The 21,731-nt window shown below is 44.3% G+C and overlaps 1 protein-coding gene and 1 long non-coding RNA gene across 4 annotated transcripts in view; one reads left to right on the top strand and one right to left on the bottom strand.

Moving 5' to 3' along the window:
- The first annotated feature begins 82 nt into the window (after nt 1-82).
- LOC129391601 (uncharacterized) lies at nt 83-16,357 on the top strand. The gene is made up of 2 exons (XR_008616021.1): nt 83-1,185; nt 9,289-16,357. It is a non-coding gene; the product is annotated as an uncharacterized lncRNA (long non-coding RNA).
- The window catches only part of ARK2N (arkadia (RNF111) N-terminal like PKA signaling regulator 2N), an 83,376-nt gene continuing 76,162 nt past the window's right edge, over nt 14,518-21,731 (bottom strand). For 2 of the 3 annotated variants that reach the window (XM_007110995.4, XM_007110998.4), the window contains one exon: nt 14,518-18,368. In XM_007110995.4, coding sequence (XP_007111057.1) covers nt 18,179-18,368 — 190 coding nt within the window. In that variant the 3' untranslated portion in view covers nt 14,518-18,178. The remainder of the gene's footprint in view (nt 18,369-21,731) is intronic. The other variant, XR_008616018.1, reaches the window with a different exon arrangement.

Here is a 21,731-nt window from a genome sequence, read left to right as displayed (position 1 = left end):
CATGTTAAATCAACGAACCCACGACACACCGGGCAAGCTTCGACTGGCACTCTGCAGCCATCCTTGTTTCTGAGTGGGAAAGGAGCTGTTATTATAACCAGTGCTGTCTTTTACTGAGCACGGAGGGGTGGAGTAAGTCATTCAGGCCACAGATGGAGAAAAGGGCAGAGCTGGGGCCACACGCGGCAGCCCCAGGCCCACACCTTCAACGGCTGTACCGAGGGGTCCTTTCCTAGGTGACCCCTAATCTCCCCACCCCCCGCTGTCCCCACTCCCCCATCTTAGATTCCCAGTGAGTTTCAGAGTAGAGGTCTCCATCTATTGGTAGGTGTGAGCGGTATTTTTCAAATGATCTAATCCCGGACAGAACTGAACAAACTAGATCAGAATGCGCCCAGGTAGTAAGAGCAAGTATTGTTGAGCAAAATACACGTGCGCGCAGACCTATACTGGGCCGTGAGGTAAAATGCATGTCTAACTGTGGATCATGGTCCAAAAAGTCTGCAAAACCCTTTCTTAGAGGCAGAGTCTCCATCAAATCTCCGTCTGCGGCTCTCAGCCCGAGAAGAGCTAGGCCGGCCCCTGCTGGGCACTGCCAGTATTGCACCAGGAGCCTCCACCGCCGTGAGCTTGGGGGTGGCCTGGCCCTGACTTGGTGGGGAAAGCAGCGCCAATTGCCTCATGGGAGTCCAAAATACAAAAAAAAATTTTCAACAGAAAATTTAATGGAATGTTATCAGTTCCACACTGTCTTCCCTGTGCTCTGACCGCTCTCATCTCCCCAGGGAGAGCGGAAGCTCTTGGGGGCACACTGGGATCTTGCGTCCCACCCGAGACACTGGTGAGGTGCGATGCTCCACTCCCACTTGCTGACTGATCGGCCAGTACTGAAGAAGGAAATTGCCTAGGGTCACCAAACACTTAGCTAATAATTCTGAGCACCCAGGCAAGACATGGGTTGCAAAACCAGAGGGAGATGTGGCATCTAGAACATATTAAGTAGCTACGATGAGGCAGATATTCATAGATCCTATTTCATCAAGTCTTTGTTCCTCCCTTATTATCCTCACTTTACAGACGAGAACACCGAGGCTTAAGATCACGAGGCTGATGAGGAACAAGTTCCAGAAGCTGGGCCTGCTGAATTCTAGGCCAGCACTCTGGAGACAGAGGAGGAAGGTCAAGGTAATTGGGACCCTTTGCCCAGCTGGGCCTCTTCTTCGCCTCTAGCTTTGCTCCCAACTTCTCCCTGCACTGTCGCTGGAGGAGCTGATACCTTACAAGGTGACACAATAGTCCTGAAGAATGGGGCTTTCCTGGTTTAGAGTGAGTCACTCTCGTGGGTTTGGGCATAAATCCTAGAGGTCCCCAAACCCTCTAAGACTGAATTTGCAGTCTCACAGAAAGCACATTTTCACAATTTTAAGCCATAACCATTTTCTGCTGGAGGATGAATCTGTCTAAGAGAAGCAGTCTTGTCTACTGTGCACCAGGATGATTTGGGCTACGCCTGTTTGGGAGCTCAGGCGGGCTGAGTGTACAGGGGGAGAAGGATTTGGAGATGAGGGCAATTTGCAGGAGACAGATGAGGAGCCCGGAAGGGAAGAGGAAGAGCAAGGCGCTTACCAAATGGCGCAGGTGTGGGCACTGCTAGAACCCAGACGCAGCCACACGCCCAAATGTTTGGTGTGGGGTGACTTCTGTAGAATGAGAGAAGGAGTTCATGTTCAAGCTTAAATCCACGGCAGAATAGGGCATGCACGTACAGACACAGGAACCAAGAGATAGAGGTGACCCCCAAAACCTAAAACCCAAGTCCGTAAACATCTTGAAGGGAACTTGGGATTTCCACAGGCATTCCACCGAGGACGGGCTCAGCTGACATCCTGGGGGAACCTGAGTATCCTCAATAGCCTTGTGCTCACCTCTGAAAACGAAAACTACCAGGCAAGAAAACAGACAAACTCCCCAAGGAGAGTTTTTTTTTTTTGGCTGCACCATGCGGCATACGGAATCTCAGTTCCCTAGCAGGGATCAAACCTGTGCCCCCTGCAGTGGAAGCGCGGAGTCCTAACCACTGGACCGGCCAGGGAAGTCCCCAAGGAGACTCTTTCGGGAGGGCAGAGCAGTACAAATCGCAATGCACTAAACGACCGTATATAATCAATCAACGAGTAGTTATTCATAGCCTGTTACCCCACTACCTCTCCCCTGCACATGGCCCTTTCCAAATCCCTACTTGTTCTTTATCATCAGCATCTACAGGGTGTTTGTCTTTCCGATATCTTCTTAAGCTCTTCCTCCACCCTATAGCTCCCTGTAGCTCATCCTAACACCCCTTCCAAAGCTCCTGGAAAGAGTCTGTCCTTGTCTTCACTAACTGCCTTCCAGTCCTCCTTCCCTGACTCCAAACTGACCTCTGCCCCCATATGGCTGATGAAACTACATTAGTAAATGTCCTTGTTGCTAAACTAAACGGACAATTATCAGTTCCTACCTCTCCTGCCTCTCTGTAGCACTGACCTGCTGGCCCTTCAGGCTCTAGGAAACTGGCTTTCACAGCACTGCTCTCTCCTGGTTTGCTTCCTACCACAGCTCCTTTGCAGTCTTCTTAGAACAGTTTCTTAACCTCGGCCCTATTGACATTTGGGGTTGGACAATTCTTTGTTATGGAGATCTGACCGATGCATTGCAGGATGTTTAGCAGCATCCCTGACTCACTAGATGCCAGTAGTAGCATCATCGATCTCCCATCCCCCACCCCAACACTGCGACAACAAAATGACCTCAGGCGTTGTCAAATGGCCCCTGGATGGGAACCACTGCCCTAGAAGGGTGCCTTTCTTCCACTGGTCTCTTACTTTTTTTTTTTTTTTGGAGGAGGGGAGGGGTGGCTGTGGTTTTTATCTGCCACCTTATGCTGATATGTAAGTCTACACCTCCAAAAGTCATACGGCCGCTGCCCGATGCCTATTCCCACTGGATTTCTCTACAGCATGTCAAGTTCAGAGTGAACTCAGCCTCTTCCTCCCTGTCTTAGTTTAGATTCTCCCAGAAGCAGAGCCTGAGACAAGCACTCAGGTGCAGGCAGTTTAATTAGGAGGTGGTCTCATGAAACAGGAGGGAGGAAGAGAGGAGGGAGAGCAAAGGAGGAAAAGCCAATACAAGGTCCAACATCAAAGTCACTGCTGTGAGCAGTGGGGGCTCAGTTCCACTGGGCTCTCCTAAGAAGCATGTGGAATGCCTTCCAGAATTGTCTAACCATCACCGCAAAAAATGTGAGGCTGGGCATTTATCCCCCAGCTAGGGCAGGTGAGGCAGGAGCATCCACCCACTGGCTCCCATCCTCCATGACAGAGGGTTGTTCCAGGGCCATTAGCTCCCCCAACTTCTGGGCTGTGTTTGAGCTATGCAAGCCAAACAGACCCCTGTGGCTTTGAAGAAGGCTCTAGAATAGATATCAGAATGGTGCACTCATGTGCTTAAATTCGGGGTGCTGTCAGCATGAGTCTAAGCTCACAAAGAACTATCATGGCTGCAGCTAAAATCAGAGACTGATGAAGGCGATGCGATGCAGGGCACCCCAAATAGTCTATTCAATCTGCCCGCTGCACCACTCGGATCCACTTATGCCCCCACATGAAGTCTATTCAGCCACTGAGGCCTCAAGGTAGTGGCCAGCCGTAATTGTTCCAATGAAAATGCTTTGTACAGGAGAGTTAGTGGGACAAGTTACAACCCAGCTCACAGCTGCAGCAGGTCTAGAGGCTGACACTGCTGATCATTATCTTCCTTCTCCACTACCTATTCCAGATTTTCCTCATTGTCAGCTGGTCTAGGTTGCTTGCCTGATGAGGTGACTCAGATCTACATCCCTGAGAGGGCTGAGACCTCAACGGACTTGGCCTTGTCAGGCCATCGTTGTTGCAAGGGCCTCTTCTTCTGATGTCACCAGGCATGGGAGCCCTGAGTTCTAGACATATTCCTGAGAGAATCTCCTGCGTTCCAGATATCCTCTCACCTGGTACAAGTGGACCACTGAGAGGGACGGGGACAGGGACCAAGGCTACACCCACCTTTGATCCCTGGGCCTGTGTATTCTAGCAACTGGGGACACAGTGCCATAGATCAGCTCTATTCTGGATGACAGCACCTAACCCCAGTGTCATCCTCGAGCTGGGACATTAGCTGAGTTTTTTACAAACCATTCCATCATCCTGTTAGGTCCACGGCTTCCAGCGATTTGGTATATACCAGACCTGTGGATTCTGCGATCACGTACCCTTTGTCACACTTCCTTTGCTGTCAGATGGGGCTCTTAGTCAGATGTGATGTTATGAGGCATCATATGTAAATAAATCAGGTACTTTGTGAACCCTCAGATGGACGCTAGAATAGGTATCAATCCCAGGAAGGTGGATTCGCTGCTCTTTCCAAGGTGGCAGGGGCCAAATGTAATGAACTGTCATCAAGGAGCTGGCTGGTCAAGGACTCAGGGCCTGTCTCTGTGCTGACAGACCAGTCAGCAATGGCAATGACCAGAGCCACCCTGAGAGGGAGCTCAGGCTGTTGGGCCCACGCCTAGCCTCCATGCCTCGCCATGGCTACCCTATTCGTGGGCTCGTCGTGCAAGCCCCGGATGGCTGAGGACGAGGCTGACCTCCACAGGGCATCATGCTGTTCAGCACCTCCTCTGTGCTGGGTGCTCTCTGACAAACATTTAGCAGAAACATAATAAAGACCCACACGCTTTGTGCCCACTCCCATAGGATCACTCACATGCCGCTTCCCCAGACCTCCTTGTCTCTCTTCTCTTTTTCCTTTCAGGCCTGACCGACCAACCAAGCCCTTTGTCACTGCTCAAAATACATATCCTTATGGAATACAGACTTCTCCCTCTAGACCACGCTGATGGACAGGTATACTTCTAGAAGTTCTGCCCACTGGGAGAGGTTCCACTAACCACTGTCCTTCAGGGCTACCCTGACTGGGGCTGTGCTGAAACCAGCAGGCTGTTTCTGGCTATAACACCAACACATTGAACCAGGCCTGGGATCTTTCCTCTTCCAGCGGCTGGTCACAAGAAAATGCTTGGTGTGAACTGTGGGAGAGTCATCTATACAACAGGGGGGTTGCCTTGGAGGTCTGAGGAAGAAGCCTGTGCAGCTAGCCTGTTTGTGCAGCTTACTTGTGCCCCTTGGCCTTTTGCCCAGTCCTAGATGTACTACTTTCATCTTAGATTGGACTGCCATTGGGCCTGCCTGGATTCATAATGTAAATGGTACCAAACCCAGCTCATGATGAGCAGTTGATGTTTTGGTCACTTGATGTTGCATGGTCAGGGCCCAAGAGCAAGCTGGGAGCTGCTTTTCAAATGGTGAATAGCTCGCTGCTGCAGAAGGCATAGCCTTGCTCCAAAGCCTGTAGGATCCATAATACACCCCTCCTATTGGGGCTTGCCAGAGACTCCACACTGTACTCTAATCCACCAGGAATGCCTCTAGCACCATTGGATTTGCTGCATCATAATGGTCCAAGCAGCAACACAGCTTGCATTGTAGCCTGGGTTTGCTGCAGAGCCCTTCCTTGCTCTAAGTCGCTCAGTGAATGGGCGGGAACGGTACTTCCAAATATGGTATGTATTGTGTCCCAAAGCCAAAGAGGTCCACCAAGTGCTATGTCTCCTTCTTAAGGCAGAGAGTACAAAGTGCAATAACCTGTCCTCATCTTAGAGGTCTGTGACATGGGACACCCCAAAACCTCTGCTACATCCTCCACACCTGATCCCTTTTCTGCATTTCCTACTCAGTGGATGTAATAACCTGGGAGCCTCTCTTCCTGACTCCTCCTTCCTCACTCACATGCTGAGTACCCCCAACACCGTGTAACCAAGTCCTCCAGAGTCAACCTCTTAAATTGATTTTTTCATTCTGACCTCTCCTCCCTTTTCTCCTTCCCACCACCTGATACAGCCTTGTTCTCTTATCTGTTCAATTCCTGCAGAAGCTTCCTAATCATATTCCCCACTTCCAATTCCATTCTCCTCTAATTCATTCCCTATTTTACTGCCAGGAAGAGCTGCTCTTATTCCTCCCCTCCATACAATACTTTAGTGTTCCCATCATTTCTGAGGTACACCTCCATTGCATGTATGTGTTTAGATGTTCATTTTCTGCCTCAAAATGCAGGCTTTTAGAGAGTAATATACATGTTCTGTTAGTGGAGACCAACAGCTAGAGCATCTGTGAGATGTTAGTGAGGCATTCAAGGCCCTTCGCCTCATGGCTCCCAACTATATCTCCAGCTTACTCCCCACCATTCACCCCCTTTCCCCCAAAATGCTGTTCCTCTATGAGCCATGCTTTCTTTCTCACTTCCACGCTCTGCCTGAGCTTTGGAACAGCACCCACCCACACCCTCCACCTTCTACCTCCCCTGACCTCCTAGTTCCTACCCATCCTGCAAACTTAGCTCATCATCAGCTTCTGCAGGAGCTCTTCCTCCATTTGTTCACTCCACCCCAAAGCTGGCTCAGGGAGCCTTCCTTTTGTTCCCACTGCATTGAGCTCTGTCTCAGCACTTGTCAGGCTTTGTGACAATGGTTTGTTACACCAGACAAAGTTACTTGGGGGTGAAGACTGACTTCCAGTCACCTTTATGTCCCTGGAGTCTGGCCCAGTGCCTAGCACATAGCAAGTATTTAGTATTTGCTGAACCAGTGAAATCTGCATTGTACAGAGGCAGCAAACTGGCAGTCTGCAGGCTAAATCAGGCCTGCAGACAAGTTTTATTTGGCCCACTCAGTCCCTGGCTGAGCTAGATCAAATAGGATTGATTTAGGTTCCAGGGCTGGTGAGACTGATGACACGAAATTGGCCTCTATTCTCTTCAGCTGACTGTCTAGCCAACCAGAGAGATGTACTCAGGCAATACACGAGACCAAGGATGGGAAGCGACCACAGCTCCCTGAGGTATCCTCTGTCCCTTACAACAGAGATGTTCCTGGAGCTCGGAAGTCTCAGCAGCCCCTACAAAATAAGGGTCAGTTCACTGGACCACCCCGGGCTCGTCGCTTTTTATCCCATTCCTGAAGGACTGAGGGGAGTACTCCTGTACCAACAGTTCTATTCAAGCTGTATACTCAGGAGGTCTGACCATGGTCACACAAGTGTGTCTATAAATCAGAAATTTCACATACACGTTTTTAAAATCCAGATGTCTTCTCTTGAAAAATCCACAGATCTGGCAACATCAAGCCTGTATTCTCTCATGACAAGTCACAGCTTTCCCCTTTGGACAAAGCATACGCTCTCTCCAGTGTGCCACAGTCCCCCACTTGTCTGGCCCAATGTGTTAACTTCCATTACAGCCTTGCTTCCACAGTCATTTGGGTCTAAAACTTCTAAAGTGCTTTGAATCATCCTATACTATTCTATTACCTTATCTGATTGCCCCACCCCACCACAGTGGTAGGCCTGCAAGTGGCAGGCCCTTCAGAGATGAAGAAGTTGAGATCCAGAGAGGAGGATGACCTTGGTAGGTCACACAGCTTGTTAGCAGTTAAGGCAGACATTGGGACATTTTATTTCACCACCCCATGCCAGTTATCACATAAACAAACTGTTGATTGCTTTCTCTGAAGTATTTCACGTCTGAAAAAAATGCTGTAAGGGTTTAACTTTGCTGCTGTAAGACTGTTAGTAGCCTACAGACAAGTTTAATTTGGTCTACACGCTTCCCGGCTGAGCTAGCCAAACAATGTTGACTGGTGCAAAGCTGGGCGAGACTGATGGCGTCGACTGACGGCCCCCATTCATTTACTCCTTATGACAATCCCATAAGGCGGGTACTCTCATCCCCATTTTATGAGTTAGGAACTCGAGGCACAGACAGGTTAGGTGAATGCAAGACTGACTCTCTGACAGTATACACTACTTTGGTTCTATCAGTTGTGAAAATCATGCCACATTTCAATCGCAGTTGACAAAGAGCCCCTTCCCGGAGCTGCCTCGAGTGCCCTTCCCACCGCCCTGGTCGCTCCCCAGGATCTGCAGCCTGGCGATGAAAGGGTAAATCCCACACCTGAGACAGGAGCTTGTGCCAGCCCTACTTCCAGTGCTAATTCTGATTGGTTGGTGCCTGTGCTGAAGATTTTGCGTATTTCACCGCTGAGTGAAAGGTTCACATTTTTAATGGTATACAGTTTTAATGTCACAACAAACGTATGTACTCTGCCAAGAGCCCAAAGAGCTAATCAGTAGAATTCAGCCATCTACTTTGGGAAGTGGAAAATTACCAACTGGATGAAAGAGGAGAGGTCCTACCCCGCACTGCATAAAACTAAGGTCCTAACATGTTTTCTGCCTCAGCACCCCTAAAGGACACCACCAACGCTCAGCGGTGACAGTGACTCTTGGGAGCTGGCAACCAAGAGCGTGCGTGCGAGTAGTTCCAGCAGAGTCTCCCGGGGAGCGGGGGCATGGCTAGCGAGACACTGCCCCCACTCTAACCCCATGTGGTTCACCGCCCAAGCGATGCAGTCAGGGCCACTCCAGCAGGATGTCAGCTATCAGAAATGGTCTCTCAGGGTGGCTGTAAACTCTCTGGGCAAAAAACCAGGGGCAGGTCCCAGGAGCTCACAGGAAATGGTGCTGACCTTGCCTTGAGGGCAAGCACTTGCATTTCAGTGGGGAACGGGTTGTTTCTTTCTGAAAAATATACACCCTCAGGAAGCCACACCTCTCTCCACGGAGGGGAGATCCCCTCCTAAAGTTGCATCTCAGGGTCAGGGCAGGCCACACCCAGTGAGCAAGCTGGTCGTGCCTGGCTTCAATTACTGTCATGTTGGTCTCCTGAGTCCCTTTTCATAGCTGGGTTGAAACTTCCTCATTATGCCCCAACTATCTAAATCCATTTTCTGCAGTGTGCCGGCACCCATTCATGCCAAGGTATTAGCAGCTTAAAGCATGGTACCCTCAGGTAATTGGTAATTTTTTTTAGTAACACCTTTAGTTAGATGTAATTCACATACCATAAAATTCACCCTTTTAAAATGTGTAATTCAGAGTGCTGCGCCATCACCACTATGGAATTTTAGAATATTTTCTTCACCCCCCAGAAGAAACCTCTTACCCATTAGCAATCACTCCCTCCTTTTATCTCCCCCCAGCCTCTGGCAATCATTATTCTTTGTTCCTATAGATTTGTTTATTCTAGACATTTTCTATAAACGAAAGAATATGTGGTGGTCTTTTGTAACTGGCTTTTTTCATTTAACATGTTTCCAAGGTTCATCCACGCTGTAGCATAAAGCATCATCAGCTGATAGACATCTGGGTTGTTGCCTCCTTTTGGTATTATGAATAATGCTGCTATAAACATTTGCGTACAAGTTTTTGTGTGGACATATGTTTTCATTTCTTTTGGGTGTATACCTAGAGACAGAATGGCTGAGTCACATGGAAACCTCTATGTTTAACCATTTGAGGAACAAGTTGTTTTCCGAAGCAGCTGGACCATTCCCACCAGCAATGTATGAAGCTTCTGATTTCTCTACTTCCTTACCAACAGTTGCTGTTATTTGACTTTTTGATTCTAGTTATCCTGGCAGGTGTGAAGTGATATCTCATTGTGGTTTGGATTTGCATTTCCCTGATGACTAACGATGTTGAGCATCTTCTCATGTGTTATTGACCAATTGTATATCTTCCTTGGAGACATGTCTATTCAGATTCTTTTTAATTGGGTTTTTTGTCTTTTATTATTGAATTGAAAGTGTTTATATATTCTAGATACAAGTCTCGTATCAGATACAGGATTTACAAATATTTTGTCCCAATTCCACAGGCTGTCATTTTACTTTCTTGATGGTGTCCTTTGAAGCACAAAATTAACTTTGTTAAAGCCCAATTTATCAAATTTATCTTTTGTTGTTGCTTATGGTGACATATCTGAAAAGTATTGAGGGCATCTAAAAGGAATCAGCTTCAGATATTACTCATTTCCACTAATATCATCTGGAACGCCATAAAGAGCTTTTATTCCTTCTGCTTGAGACAGAGAACAATTTTTATTATGAAATATTTAAGATATACATAAAGGTACAAATAATAACATACATCTGTGTCCCCACTACCCAGCTTAAGAAATTTTGCCCGTAAAGTTGAAGTCCCCGTGTCCCCTCCTTACCTCCCTCTCCAGAGGCAACCATTACTCTGAATTTGGTGTTTATTGTTCTCATGCATTTATTTATACTATTATTATGTGTGTATCAATTTTTTACCAATATGTAGTATTGTTTTGTCTTTTTGAATTTCATATAAATGGCATCATGTAGTACAGATTCTGCAACTTGCTTTTTTTCCACTCCACAGTGTTGAGGTTTATCCACGTTGATATAACTAATATAAGTGTATAAATATTGCTCTAGTTCATTAATTTTCACAGTGGCTACACCTTCTATAAACACAATGTTTATCCATCCTATAGATGAACATCCATGTTGAAATAGCCAAAAACTGGGGAAAAATGACACTAAACATTTCTGAGCACGTAAACCAGTTTCTCTAGAACCAGGGCTTTCCATATCTTTTTACTGCAACCCACAGTAAAAATAAATAAAATACATTTTATATCTTGACCCTATGCACACATACATATGTTTGTGTGTAGATGTTTATCAGTATATAACAAAAGTTTCATGTAACAATATTGTCTCCTGTTATTTCTCTGTTGTTAATATTTCCTTAAATAAACAAAAGATGGTGTACAGACACTGAACTGATTCCATGACTCCCCTACCTAGGCTACCACCACAGTTTAAAAGTTGCTCACGGGTATCATCCCAGAGAGTGTAACTGCTGGGTCATGGGTGTCTTAGCTCCGGCTGCCACAACAAAATACTACAGAGTAGGTGGCTTAAACAACAGGCTTTTTTTTTCTCCCCACAGGTCTGGAGGCTGCAAGTCCAAGATCAGGGTGCCAGCATGGTCTGATTTGGATGAGAGCCCTCTTTCCGGCTTGCAGACAGCTGCCTTCTTACTGTGTCTTACATGTAAGGCTGAGGTCTCCTCCTCTTCTAATAAATAAGAGCACTAATCCCATCATGGGGGCTCTGCCCTTAGGATCTCATATAAACTTAATTACCTCCCAAGGGCCTTACCTCCAAATAACATCACACTGGGGAGAAGAATTTCAACATATGAATGGGAGGGAGGGGAGACCCAAACCTTCAGTCCACAGCTTGAGGTATACACATATTCAGCTTTTTACTAGACAATTCCACTGTTTTCCAAAATAATTGTAGCAAATTATGCTCATACAAGAAGACAAGTGAATTGCCATTGTCCTGCCTCCTTATTGGATTTAAACGTATTCCTATCTGATTTTGCCTATGTGAAATGGTGTCCTGTAATGTAAGTTTGCATTTCCATAATTGGTAGTGAGCCTGAGCATCTTTTTTATGTTTACTGACCATCCACATTTTCCTGTTCCATAAACTATGAGACAGGGAATCTATCTACGGGAAAAGTTTCCAAGGCCATTCCTGAGCTTGAGTTGAGAGGCATATGCAGGTGTGTGGTTCTGATGTTTAAATCTGTGACCACTTGCCCAAGAAAAAAGGGAACCAATCAAACATTACCTTCTCAGGAAGACTTCTTCCAATTCTTCTCAGGCCAGAACAAAGTAGAATCAGCAGCAATAACAATGAAGGAAAAAACAGGTGGAAAAAAGAGGCTTTGTTTTTCTTAAAGCTAAAAAGTCCTAATTTGGACCATAGAAAAAATCTACTCTTGCTAAGTCGAGCTATGTAAATCTGGATATGTTATTCTTCTGTTCTCAGTCTTCCAATCTGCAAAATCAGGATAACAATCTGTACCACTTCTTACCCCCATGTGAAAATTCTGAAATACATACTCTTTCAAAACTTTGAAAATAAAGAATTTGTAGAAATTCAAGGTTTTGTGGGCGTTAGTCATCCAACGCCTTCCAAAAGCTTAAGTGAGATGATAGAACTGTAGTCCCTTAAACAGCTTTCTGGAGTGAGCCACTCTCCTCAATTCCTGCCTGAAAAGCGACGGCTCTGCAGAACAATGAATTATTCCCTAAAATAACACAGTCCTGTCTTCCAGTCTCAGAAAATAAATCTTAGAAATTCTCCATTTTAAGGCATAGAAATCAAATCGCTTAGTGGTCAGATAGTCTTTCTCTGGAGTCTCCTGCTCTCTGGTTCAGGCTATTTAAACATCAGTCCCTCTACCCTCTGGTCTGATTTCCCTCCTGTTGCAGATGCCAAGATCCATCCTAAAGTCACACTTGCTTGCTTTAGACTCAAGCACAAGAGTGAGGGCTCAATGGTCGACAACACTTCACCCTCCCACTCTTAAGACAGAGCAGCCATGGGAAGGAAACAGAAATGACTCCTTCGAAGTGTTAATTATCAAAGCACAAAGGAAAAAAACTGGTACCAAATAGTTTCCTTTACCAAAGAATAAGAAGTTAGATCAACAGAATTTACAACCAAGAGGTGTTCCCACCCTGAAGGCCAGGATCTATGAGCAGATCACACAAGCTGCTGCCGCCACCTTCTTTGTGAGGGTTGACTTCACTGCCAGCACTCGCTCCCATCCTTTACTAACATCCACCTACCAAATGGGATCTCAAGGCTTGGCAGAAAGGAAAGAAAGAAATGGTGAATCCTCATCACACAAAGGGATCCTTGCCTAAAGCCATCTCCACCTAGAAGGCATGCTACCCACAAAGTAGCGCAATGGCAGTTGAATTGAGCCAACAGTGTCACAACCTCTGTTGGGCTAATGGATGCTCTTTCCACATCACTATCATGTTCATGACCATCACCTGCATCTTTTTCTGAGCACATTGCTCCTTCCAATATTTGACACTGCCTTCTTTTGCTCCAGGCATATTCTCCCAGCCAAAGCTCCACTGTATAGCCCAGGAACTTCTCTAATTCTGTAAATCACTGCTCTCAAACACGGTGTCAAGAAAGTAAAGAAAATCATATCTGCCAGTGACCTAGGAGGATCACTCCATAGATCAGCAAAATGGTTAAAACAAAACCTAAACCTAGAAGAAATTCACCTTACTTCAATTGCAAAATTGGAGCTGAAGAGATGTTTATATATTTTGTAAAGATTTATGTAATTTTTCTGTTTGGACTAAAGTTATAAATAGCTGTCATCTACTGTGAAAAACATACAAACAAGGGAAGGCAATGCCAAAAGCCAGCAAAGAATAGAAAGAGGAAGCCAGAATGAGATTAAGTACTAGCCACAGATTATTTTACTTACTCATGCTTTGTCTATTCTTCAAAAGCAGCATCCAAGGGCAAAAGGGTTCAAAAACAAGACCATAAGTAAAAAATTTTCTTCTAGAGCCCAAGAAAAGAAGTTTCTCATAGGCACTAACATGTCTAGGTCTCAGATACAAAGTAGTATAAAAGAACCATTTCCAGGCTTCCCTGGTGGCGCAGTGGTTGAGAGTCCACCTGCCGATGCAGAGAACGCAGGTTCGTGCCCCGGTCTGGGAAGATCCCACATGCCGCGGAGCGGCTGGGCCCGTGAGCCATGGCCGCTGAGCCTGTGCGTTCGGAGCCTATGCTCCGCAACGGGGAGAGGCCACAACAGTGAGAGGCCCGCGTACCGCAAAAAAAAAAAAAAAAAAAAAAAAACCATTTCGAAAAACTAAAAACACTTCCTAACTGTTAACAGTGTACATCCTAATTGTTAACAGATCTCTTTCCAGTGCAGGTAGGACTAAAAATTTGATGAACATAAAGACATCCAGGAGTGAGTATTTTAATAAACACAGGCTTTACTCTGTCTGGTTCCTCATTCTCCTTTACATTAAGTAAGTTACAAAAGTCATGAGATGTTAATGCAGTAAGTAGTTCCTGTCATTTTGATAACCAAATAAAAAACCTGAAAATAGAACCAAATTAGGAGGAAAGTTCTTTGGGCTATTTCTGAAACACCCTGTATTTGCTTCAACCATGAGCAAAGTGCACACAGTCACAGCATCTTACCCTGGCACGTTGGTCTCTGGGAAGTAACTGTCAGCTGAGTTTTGTTCCCAGGAGTAAAGGGGCCTAGCACTAGGGAGCCTTTCGCCAGCTTTGAAATCTCACTGGTTCTAACTGGAAACGGAAGTGGGGGCTACAGGAAAGCTAATGCAAAACTATTTTTATCTAAATCTAACACACCAAAGGCCACCTGCAAAACATTCTAGGAGTAGGATACAGCTGTTGCTTGGAAAAAATCAGGCAACTTTAACAATAAGATCTGATAACAAAATATAATTCACTTTCACATCCAAAACCTAACTTGGTAGCTGCTCCAGGCACCATCTAATTAACTGAAGCAGATAGAAAAAAAAAATCCTCAGAAATTATCTTTGTTTAAATACACTCTATTTTATTTTGTCTTAAAATAGTTTAACCTTTATGCTACAGACTTATTTCAAAAAACAGAAAATCTTATCTTGCACCAAAAAATATATATATAACACTCTGTTTTATTATTTTTTTTCTCCAAAGACCATTAAATACTAATTGGAAACAAAAACTAAATAATGAATGTAAAGAAGAACCAAATTTTGTCTTAAAAACTAGAGTCACACATTTTAAAACATTAATTCTAAGCAATGATTTGTCGTCACTGCATCAAGTCCACGCTCACACTCCAGCAACAGCAGATCTGTTAACCACCAAGTGCATTGGTTCCTAGCCATACAATGGCTAACATTTCATTTTCACGGTAAGAGGAGCAAAAGGCTTCAATGACCTTTGTACTCTTTAAACAACAAAAATATTTCCTAGTTATCCAGTGATTTTTTTTTTAAGATCACTACCCTTTAAAACTTGTTAAAAGAATAAGAAGTACGTAGTGTTTTAAATAAAATGAAAAAGTACAACAGCATTGGACTAAAATACGTGATTATTTTAAACAAACAGTGCACAATCTGAGGAAGTTTGGTTAGGGCGCAATCATTTTTATATATACATGGAAGTCACATCATACACATACTGAAAAACAGGGATGGAGGGGAGCTCTTTGCCTTTAAAAAAAACCTTTAAACTGAAAGACAATACTGTGTCCCCAGCTTTTTCGAAAACCTTGTGACACAGTATAAAAAGCAGGCAACAAATTCATTTTTAAATTGCCTATGGTGCTAATCTGCTAAAAGTAACAATGAACAATTGACTAAATTAGGAAATCAGATGGTTCATATTCACAATTGATAATAATAAAAGCAGAGTTTATGGGATGCTTAAATGTTACGAATAATGGAGTCCATTCAGTCTGGCCCCTTCCATCAAAATGAAGAGACTACTACTGGCGAGCAATAGCTACGTATCAATATTGGTGTACTGATGCAATAGCTAAGTTATCGCTCTGTGGTTTCAAATTGGGGGAAGGGGGGCACTTAACCAAGTTAGTGCCATACACCAATCTGTGACCCAAGTGTACCATTTTAGTGGAGATATTACTTGGAAGAGACGGTGAAGCATAAAGTGTCTATGCTACCAAATGCAAAACTTTGGTTAAAAAAGACCCCCTTAAAAGAAATTTTAAATGTCAGAATTTTAAATTTACCACAGAATTTTATCATTACTACCTTGCCAGAAACCACATCCCTACTCTCCTGGATCTGGCAATGAAAGAAGAGTTGAAACATAGTCTCTCTATAGTTAGTTAGTAGGTGGAAAAGTCCCAACCTAGTAGGGAGAAAAGCTATCTCTACCATCCCTTCCCCTCCCCGCTTTTTGCATATTAATTTTTGTTCTGGTGAATCAAGCCAGATAGGGTGCTGGAAAAGGGACAGGTGAGGGCAAAGTGTAACCCAATCTAAAAGCAAAAGGCCAGAAAAGAGCTTGGTTACAACTCCGCTCTCCACTCCCAACCCACAGTGCACACAGCACACCCAAAGAATTCTCGTTAGAGGATGACTGTTAGGGACTTAAGAAAATATGCCCTGGGAAATCCCCTGCTATACGGAATTGGACAAAACATACTGCTAACGTAAGAACAGGTAATGCAAAAATGTTCTTTAAAATGGGGCTCTGCCCTGATGGTGGGGGGATAATAAGCTGCAAAAACTTCAAGTCATAGAATCCACTCTATTCTTGCCCCAATGGTTTTCCTGGAAAATATAGACCAGAAATTGTACATTTCTGCTCTGTCTAGTATTTTAATTCAAGTCAAAAACAACGTGTAACAGTAAATTCAATAAATTAATCCTAAAGTAAAATGTGAAGGTCCAAGGATACACCAGTAGTGAATCTGCAGAAGGTCCTATTTCGCTCTGGCCTCTGGGTCTTTGGTTTTTGTCTAGAATTGTGGTCACGTGAGAGACTTGAGACATGAGGTGCTAAAACTGGAGAATCATGATCTCTTTAAAAGCCTGATCTATTAAAAGTAGAATGATAGGAAAATAAAAAGTTGACGAAGAACAGAGGCCAGATCAAATGCGATGTTATCAGAGAAGGTGAAAGAACACATGCTTAAATACACTCCCATGGAAGAGGTGTATGGACGAACTAAAGCAGCAGGAAGAAGGGTAAAGGAATAAGCGAGTCTTTACACACACAGGAGACAAGGCCAGGCAGCTGGAGCCAGGCAGCCGGACGCACGCACATGCGGTGGGTGTCCTGTTCTCCGCAGCAGCCCCACAGCACCACCACAGCGCCTTAGGCAGAACAGGTACTTGGCATAAATGTGTGTCCGCTGAGTGGAAACTGAAAATGGTAGTTCTCATGCTCTTATGATAAGGAAGAGCCACCAAGGCATTTGGGAAGGGAGGCAAAGGGCTAGAGCCCCATTATATGGTAAAAATGGAAACAAAAGCAAACAAAAAAGCAGACAAAAACTGTGGAAAAACAAAAAGTGAGGTCTTCTAAGCCAGCATTACTTCACTCCTCCCTGTGCACAGTACATAGTGTTCTAATTCTAGGTATTGCTTGTAAAATAATTCACTAGTAACTACAATGTTATAGTAAAAAAGGTAGTAACTAATGCCACAAAACTCCAACACAGGCATTTCCTGAATTCCCTGATGCTCCTACTACCCTTTGTTATTCCTGTCAGATACCGTAAAACCTACAGGGCCATTCATGTGTTTTGCATCTGGTTTCTTAGGATGTATTCTGAATTTTCCACTTTTAGAAGGTAGAGGAGAAAAATACCCAAATATAGCAACAGGTCAACTTCAGCTCAAGTATCAAACAGTTGTCATTACATCCTTTATGGAGAGACCAGCTACAGAAGAAGGCACTGCCCTCTCAGATTTTTCAAGTGCCCATAGCCTTAGAAGCCACACAACTTTTCATATTCTACCTAAGTAACAGGTTCTATGTTTCTCCCATTATTTGAACAAACCAGGGGGAGAAAAGGGATCTCTCAATACTCTCCTCAGATGCCCAAACCTCACGGTGGGGTACCTATCTGAAATGCCTCTGACCCACAAGGAGATATTTTCCAGAGTTATGAATTATTGCAACAAGGAGATCAACTAAGTCACCTCAGCAGTATTTATAAACACAAAGGGTCATGTCAATTATTTGTGTTGTAGGAATTCAGCCAGGAGCAAAGTCAGGAAAGAAGGCAGAAGACTTAAGCTAAAAGAAAAGTAACACTTCTGTCTTCTATTTTTAAGGACAGGTTTTCAATGCACATGCCCTACTAGGTGCCAAAAAGGACCTGACTAATATGTGTGCAAATGCCCTAAGGTAGGAGTGCCAATGGGTGGGCTGACAGTGGTCAAGTCTACATATTAATTTTATTACACAGAAAAATAAATACAAGATTCAAAAACTGAAATCCATTTCACCTGGTAATTAAAATATCATTCGAAAAGGAAGGCAGTTTCCTAAGATTGAAAGTCACCAAGTAAAATGAAGTTGTCTAATAAAATTCATCATTCTCAGATTCCTACTGAGGGCAAGAAGAAATTCTTTTCTCTGTGATAAGTTACTTTCCTAAGTGACTTCTTTTAATTTAAAAAAAAAAAAAGGGAAGGGGGCAATTTTCCATGAGTTTCAATTATACAAATGCCACAAACAGCTTCTGAAGCTGAAGCTATGACAATGAACTTCCATGTCACAAAGAGGAGGAGGAGTAAGTGGAAGGGAACAGTGCAGAGGAAACACAGTGACATTGCATTACAGTAGGTATTTACGTCTGCTATCCTCATCCAATGTAAGGTCAACAACTTCTGCAGGTGACGCCCAAGTCTGCTGGGGAGTCACAGCAGTCCATGACTGTGTTTGCCGGGTACTAACATACTGCGTGCCAGAGCCATGCTTCCATGAAGAAACACTCTGAATCACACCTCCTCGAGGATGAACACACCTGCAATTGAAATGAAGAGCAAAAGCATGGTTAATCCTACAGAAGGCAATATAGATAGCTTCAGTTGTACTGACCAATACTTTTACTAAGATAAGCCTACTATGCAAGTTCATCAAACCCATAACCAGTATTCCTCCCCCTTTTCCTCCTTCCCTCCATGTCTGTCTGTCTGTCTCCCCACCTCTCTCAGTTTAGCCTTAAAAAGGCCAAGATTCTTGTCTCAGCCACAAAGTCCTGAGCTGCATCTAGATCTGTTACTGAAAATGGATAAGATGATGCTTCTCTGAATTCATTTAAGCCCCTGGGGTCTTCAGGATAGGGCAGCATATAAATCCTGAGCAAAATTAAGATGCCCAGACAATCTTAGTCTGAGCTAATTAAACAGTAAGAAATACAGGTGAAACTTGTTCTTAAAATAAGTTCTGTGCCATATTTGTTAATGGTACTTACAAAAACAGAAGTAGTAATACCCCTTTTACAGATTAGATGTCTAAACATCTTTAAGTACTAGGTCATGAGTTAAAGATCAATTTCCCTCAACCTGAAGGTGACGAGAGAAACACCTGGCTAGTTCATCACAACCACTTATGCTTTAGTTCAGTGAAAATAACAAGGCTGAAGTACTCAGTTTAGATTCTCTAAAAGTATCCTATAAGAGGGACAGAACTGCCTTGCTGACAAATCTCATGAGTTCATTGTTTGGGAGAGAACTGTTTCATAAATACCTACATATTGAATTCCACATTCCAGTCAAATGATAGAACTGTGAACCTCCAGGATGAACCACTGAGTAAGTTTTGATTCATATGAGAGGAAGGCAGGCAGCTCAAGCTATCACTGCTCCTGATGTCCACACATCTAAATTATAGACCTGTCTCCATGCAGTATATGTGAGAAGTGACAAGTGGCATGATTCTAATCACACAAACTACTACAATGGATCATGAGCAGCTGTTCTGACAACATGTATACGATGGGTGATGCTGAATCACTTAAGAACTCCAGCTTCGACCCCATGCTACCTGAACCTCTAGGTTCAAAAGAAAACAGAGTAACAACAGACAAGGTTTAGCTGCAGAACTGACCTTAAGGACCCTTAAGCTTATGGAAAGAGGCCCTGCTCTTACAAAGGCTAGCCTGAAAATGACGCCCTTACCAAGAGAGGTGCTGAAAAACAGATCCCTTGGGGCCAGAGTAGGGGTAGAATGCAGATTTGTTACAGTAGCAGAGGGCCATCACCTTTTCAGAAATGGGCCAAGAGTAGCTACTAACCCAGAGGCGACCATATTTTCAAAGATTAGCTAGTAAAACGCATTAAAATAAGACACACAGGGACTTCCCTGGTGGTGCAGTGGATAAGAATCCATCTGCCAATGCAGGGGACATGGGTTCGATCCCTGGTCCGGGAAGATCCCACATGCCACAGAGCAACTAAGCCAGTGCACCACAACTACTGAGCCTGCGCTCTAGAGCCTGCGTGCCACAATTACTGAGCCCGTGTGCCACAACTACTGAAGCCCATGCGCCTAGAGTCCGTGCTCCGCAAGAGAAGCCACCGCAACGAGAAGCCTGTGCACCACAATGAAGAGTAGCCCCCGCTCGCCTCAACTAGAGAAAGCCCGAGCACAGCAACGAAGACCCAATGCAGCCAAAAATAAAGAAAATTAAACCTTTAAAAAAAAAAAAGAAAAACAAGTCCAAAGTCTAATCCAAATCTGTCCACCCCTTAAATACACTCAGATTAAATGACCAAGTAGTCACAGAACAATGTCAGCCAAAGGAGTCCATCCAACATTTTAAAGAAATGGTTTTGATGACTAACGACAACTCAGTACTAAGCAGTTCCTCCTCATCTGACACGCCCGACAGACCTATGAGGTAGATGTGGGAAGTTCTTATCCATACTCTGACAGGGAAACTGAGGATTAAAGAGGTTACATGGGGGCTTCCCTGGGGCACAGTGGTTGAGAGTCCGCCTGCCGATGCGGGGGACACGGGTTCGTGCCCCGGTCCGGGAAGATCCCACGTGCCGCGGAGCGGCTGGGCCCGTGAGCCATGGCCGCTGAGCCTGTGCGTCCGGAGCCTGTGCTCCCCAACGGAGAGGCCACAACAGTGAGAGTCCCGAGTACCGCAAAAAAAAAAAATTTGTAGAACTGTATATTAACAATTCTTAAAAAAAAAAAAAAAAAAAAGAGGTTACATGACTTGCCGAGGGTCATACTGTTTGAAAGTATACGCAAAGGAACTTCAGGCCAAGTCTGATTTCTGGTCCAACGTTTTCCACATCAAGTTGTTGCTTTACAAATGCGCGTATTAAATTCGGTAAGGCAAAACACGGCAAGAGACAGCCGAGTGCACACAGGCCCAGACCAACAATTTAAAAATATAAAGCTCTTGGGGCTTCCCTGGTGGCGCAGTGGTTGAGAATCTGCCTGCTAATGCAGGGGACACGGGTTCGAGCCCTGGTCTGGGAGGATCCCACATGCCATGGAGCGGCTGGGCCCATGAGCCGCAACTGCTCAGCCTGCACGTCTGTAGCCTGTGCTCCGCAACAAGAGAGGCTGTGATAGTGAGAGGCCTGCGCACCGCGATGAAGAGTGGCCCCCGCCTGCCACAACTAGAGAAAGCCCTTGCACAGAAACGAAGACCCAACACAGCAAAAATAAATAAATAAATAAATAAACTCCTACCTCCAACATCTTCTTTATTTTTTTTTAACATCTTTATTGGAGTATAATTGCTTTACAATGGTGTGTTAGTCTCTGCTTTACAACAAAGTGAATCAGTTATACATATACATATGTTCCCATATCGTTTGTAGATTTGTTGATGATGGCCATTCTGACTGATGTGAGGTGATACCTTATTGTAGTTTTGATTTGCATTTCTCTAATGATTGATGAGGTTGAGCATTCTTTCATGTGTTTGTTGGCAATCTGTATTTCTCTGGAGAAATGTCTATTTAAGTCTTCTGCCCATTTTTGGATTGGGTTGCTTGTTTTTTTGTTATTGAGCTGCATGAGTTGCTTATAAATTTTGGATATTAATCCTTTGTCAGTTGCTTCATTTGCAAATATTTTCTCCCATTCTGAGGGTTGTCTTTTGGTCTTGTTTATGGTATCCTTTGCTGTGCAAAAGCTTTTAAGTTTCATTAGGTCCCATTTGTTTATTTTTGTTTTTATTTCCATTTCTCTAGGAGATGGGTCAAAAAGGATCTTGCTGTGATTTATGTCATAGAGTGTTCTGCCTATGTTTTCCTCTAAGAGTTTGATAGTGTCTGGACTTACATTTAGATCTTTAACCCATTTTGAGTTTATTTTTGTGTATGGTATTAGGGAGTGTTCTAATTTCATACTCTTACAT

Source organism: Physeter macrocephalus, chromosome 19, assembly GCF_002837175.3.
Source record: "Physeter macrocephalus isolate SW-GA chromosome 19, ASM283717v5, whole genome shotgun sequence".
Lineage (NCBI taxonomy): Eukaryota > Metazoa > Chordata > Mammalia > Artiodactyla > Physeteridae > Physeter > Physeter macrocephalus.
Note: the sequence above shows the minus strand (reverse complement) of the source record. Positions and strands in the feature narration are given on the sequence as shown.